The 3,147-nt window shown below is 35.0% G+C and overlaps 1 protein-coding gene across 1 annotated transcript; it reads left to right on the top strand.

Moving 5' to 3' along the window:
• Positions 1 to 1,970: 1,970 nt before the first annotated feature.
• LOC131511417 (olfactory receptor 5K1) lies at positions 1,971 to 2,939 on the top strand. The gene has a single exon (XM_058729095.1). The coding sequence runs from the start codon at positions 1,971 to 1,973 to the stop codon at positions 2,937 to 2,939; it is 969 nt and encodes a 322-aa protein (XP_058585078.1).
• The last annotated feature ends 208 nt before the right edge of the window (positions 2,940 to 3,147 follow it).

The raw sequence follows: 3,147 nt of genomic DNA, 5'->3' as shown, positions 1-3,147 counted from the left end.
ACTAGAAAGGATCGTTTGTTTTTTTAAAAAATTCTTACTATTTTGAAAAGCAAAACAAATTTGCCCTCTCATTTAAAATGATATCTTTCTGATTAGTAATGAAATAAGACATTTTTATTTTTTCGAAATTGTATTTCTTTTGAGATTTTTCTGTTCCTGTCCTTTATCTGTTTTCTAGCCATCATTTATACTGATTTCTATAAGCTATTTCTAGAATAAAGCTATAGAAGCATTATCATATTTATTGCAATAATTTCTCAGTTTCCATTTGACATTTGATTTTACTCATGATGTTTTCGATGTATAATTATATAAATGAATTTATCAATTCTTAGCCCTTAAGATTTCTCCAATTTCTTTTGATAGCATTTAAATTTATTCATGCACATGCATATATGAACAATTTTACGTTGCATGTGTGAATGGTATTATAAATGACCTGAAACTTTTTTTTTTTAATGTTTATTTATTTTTGAGAGAGAGAGAGAGAGAGACAGAGCACAAGTTGGGGAGGGGCAGAGAGAGAGGGAGAGACAGAATCGGAAGCAGGCTCTAGGCTCTGAGCTGTCAGCACAGACCCCGATGTGGGGCTTGAACCCACGAACTGGGTGGGAGATCATGACCTGAACGAAAGTTGGACACTTGACTGAGCCACCCAGGCACCCCATTGACCTGAAACATTTTAAATACAGTCATTTTTTTTTCTTTTCCCTCCTTCTCTCTCTTTTCTGCTTCTATCCATATCAGTTTCCCTTCCCAGCCAAAGGGGTATAAATATTTCACAAATAGCCCTACTTTTCCCCCCAAAGCATTTTATTTTTAAATAGGAGCACCTGGGTGGCTCAGTTGCTTAAGTATCTGACTCTTAATCTCAGCTCAGGTCATGATCTCAGGGTAGTGAGGTCAAGCTCTGCATTGGGCTCTGCCTCAGGTTCAGAGCTGGGTTCTACATGGGGTTCTGTGCTGGCCATAAAGCCTATTGAAAAAGTAAAATGAAATAAAAAATAAAAAAAATAAACTTGTATACCACTAGCATTTACAATAGTGAATTGCTAAGAATGTGCAAATGAAAATCGTCTTAAAATTTTTTTTTGTGGTGTTAAAGTATGCATAACAGAATTTAAACCATATTTAAGTATAAGGTTTAGTGGCATTAAGTACATTTATGTTATTATGCAACCATCATCACCTATTTTCAGAACTTTCTTACCTTCCCAGAATTAAACCCCATACATATTAAACAATAACTATCCATTTCCTCCCTCTCCCTGACAACTATCATTCTACTTTCTGTCTCTATAAATTTGACTACTTTAGTTCGTGTAAGTGGAATCATAAAGTATTTGTCCTTTTGTGTCTAGTTTACTTCACTTAACATCTTTGAGGATCATCTATGTTTTAACATGTGTCAGAATTTCATTCCTTTTAAAGGTTGAATGATATTTCATTGTATGTATATACCACATTTTGTTCATCCGTTCATTCATCGATGGACATTTGGGGTGTTTCCAGCTTTGGCTATTGTGAATAATGCTGCTGTGAACATAAGTGTATGAAAGTCGTCTTTTCAACATCACTGTTAATACATATACAGTCCCTGAAATTGTTTGGGAACACTGATACCAGCTGATGACATTGAAATTATGAATCAGCTTTCCCTAATCCATAGAGAGAAGCTTTTTGCACTGAATATTCCTCTTAAGACCTCAAAAGCCATCTCTGTGCATATAATCTGATATATTTCCTGAAAATATACTGGAAAAATGTTAAAGAGTAGCTACATAGGTAATAGCTTCAGGAGATTGATACTAACTCAGAATTAGGCATGTGTCAAATCCACATAACATGCGAAAGCATTATAGAATATGTTCCTCATCCTTATGAACCAGTTAGATTGGCAGTCAAGTTGGACATATTATAAATTAGTACCTAATTTCTCCACAATTTTTTTCTCAACAGAGAATTCAGGAATGGCTGAAGAAAATCATACCATGAAAAGTGAGTTTATCCTGACAGGATTTACAGATCACCCAGAATTGAAGACGCTTCTTTTCTTGGTGTTCCTGGTCATCTATCTGATCACCATGGTAGGGAACCTTGGCCTGGTGATATTGATTTCAAAAGAGCCTCATCTTCACATGCCAATGTACATCTTTCTGGGCAACCTCGCTCTTGTGGATTCTTGCTGTGCCTGTACCATTACTCCTAAGATGTTAGGGAACTTCTTTTCTGAGAACAGAATGATTTCTCTCTATGAATGCATGGCACAATTTTATTTTCTTTGCACCGTTGAAACTGCAGACTGCTTTCTTCTGGCAGCAATGGCCTATGACCGCTATGTGGCCATATGTAGCCCACTACAGTACCACACCATGATGTCAAAGAAACTCTGCATTCAGATGACCACAGGAGCCTACATAGCTGGAAACCTACATTCCATGATTCATGTAGGGCTTCTATTTAGGTTAGCTTTCTGTGGATCTAATCACATCAACCACTTTTACTGTGATATTCTTCCTTTATACAGACTCTCCTGCGTTGACCCTTATGTCAATGAACTGGTACTATTTATCTTTTCAGGGTCAATTCAAGTCTTCACCATAAGCAGTGTCTTAATATCTTACCTGTACATTCTCTTTACTATTTTCAAAATGAAATCCAAAGAAGGAAGGACCAAAGCCTTTTCTACTTGTGCATCCCACTTTTTGTCTGTTTCATTATTCTATGGATCTCTTTTTTTCATGTACATTAGACCAAATTTGCTCGAAGAGGGGGATAAAGATATACCAGCTGCTATTCTGTTTACAATAGTAGTTCCCTTACTAAATCCTTTTATTTATAGCCTGAGGAATAAGGAAGTAATAACTGTCCTGAGAAAAATTATGAAGAAAAAAAAATCTCATGAAAATTGGAAACAAATGACATCTACTGTAGCTTAGTGAATTAGATGTAAGAAACCCTTCCAAGTGAAATTACACAGAGAAAATGCACAAATTATATGTAAAATACTAAAATATATCATAATACAATCAATTTAGGAAGCAATACATATGGTAGAAAATATACAGGAAAGAATAAACTGTGCTAAGTCTTAATTCAAAATAACAAAAATCAAAACCAAATTTTGAATTCATTCAAGAAGCAATT

Source organism: Neofelis nebulosa, chromosome 5 (assembly GCF_028018385.1).
Source record: "Neofelis nebulosa isolate mNeoNeb1 chromosome 5, mNeoNeb1.pri, whole genome shotgun sequence".
NCBI lineage: Eukaryota > Metazoa > Chordata > Mammalia > Carnivora > Felidae > Neofelis > Neofelis nebulosa.
Note: the sequence above shows the minus strand (reverse complement) of the source record. Positions and strands in the feature narration are given on the sequence as shown.

Coding starts and splice junctions, on each gene's coding strand:
- LOC131511417 (XM_058729095.1), top strand. CDS start 1,971: ATGGCTGAAGAAAATCATACCATGAAAAGTGAGTTTATCCTGACAGGA.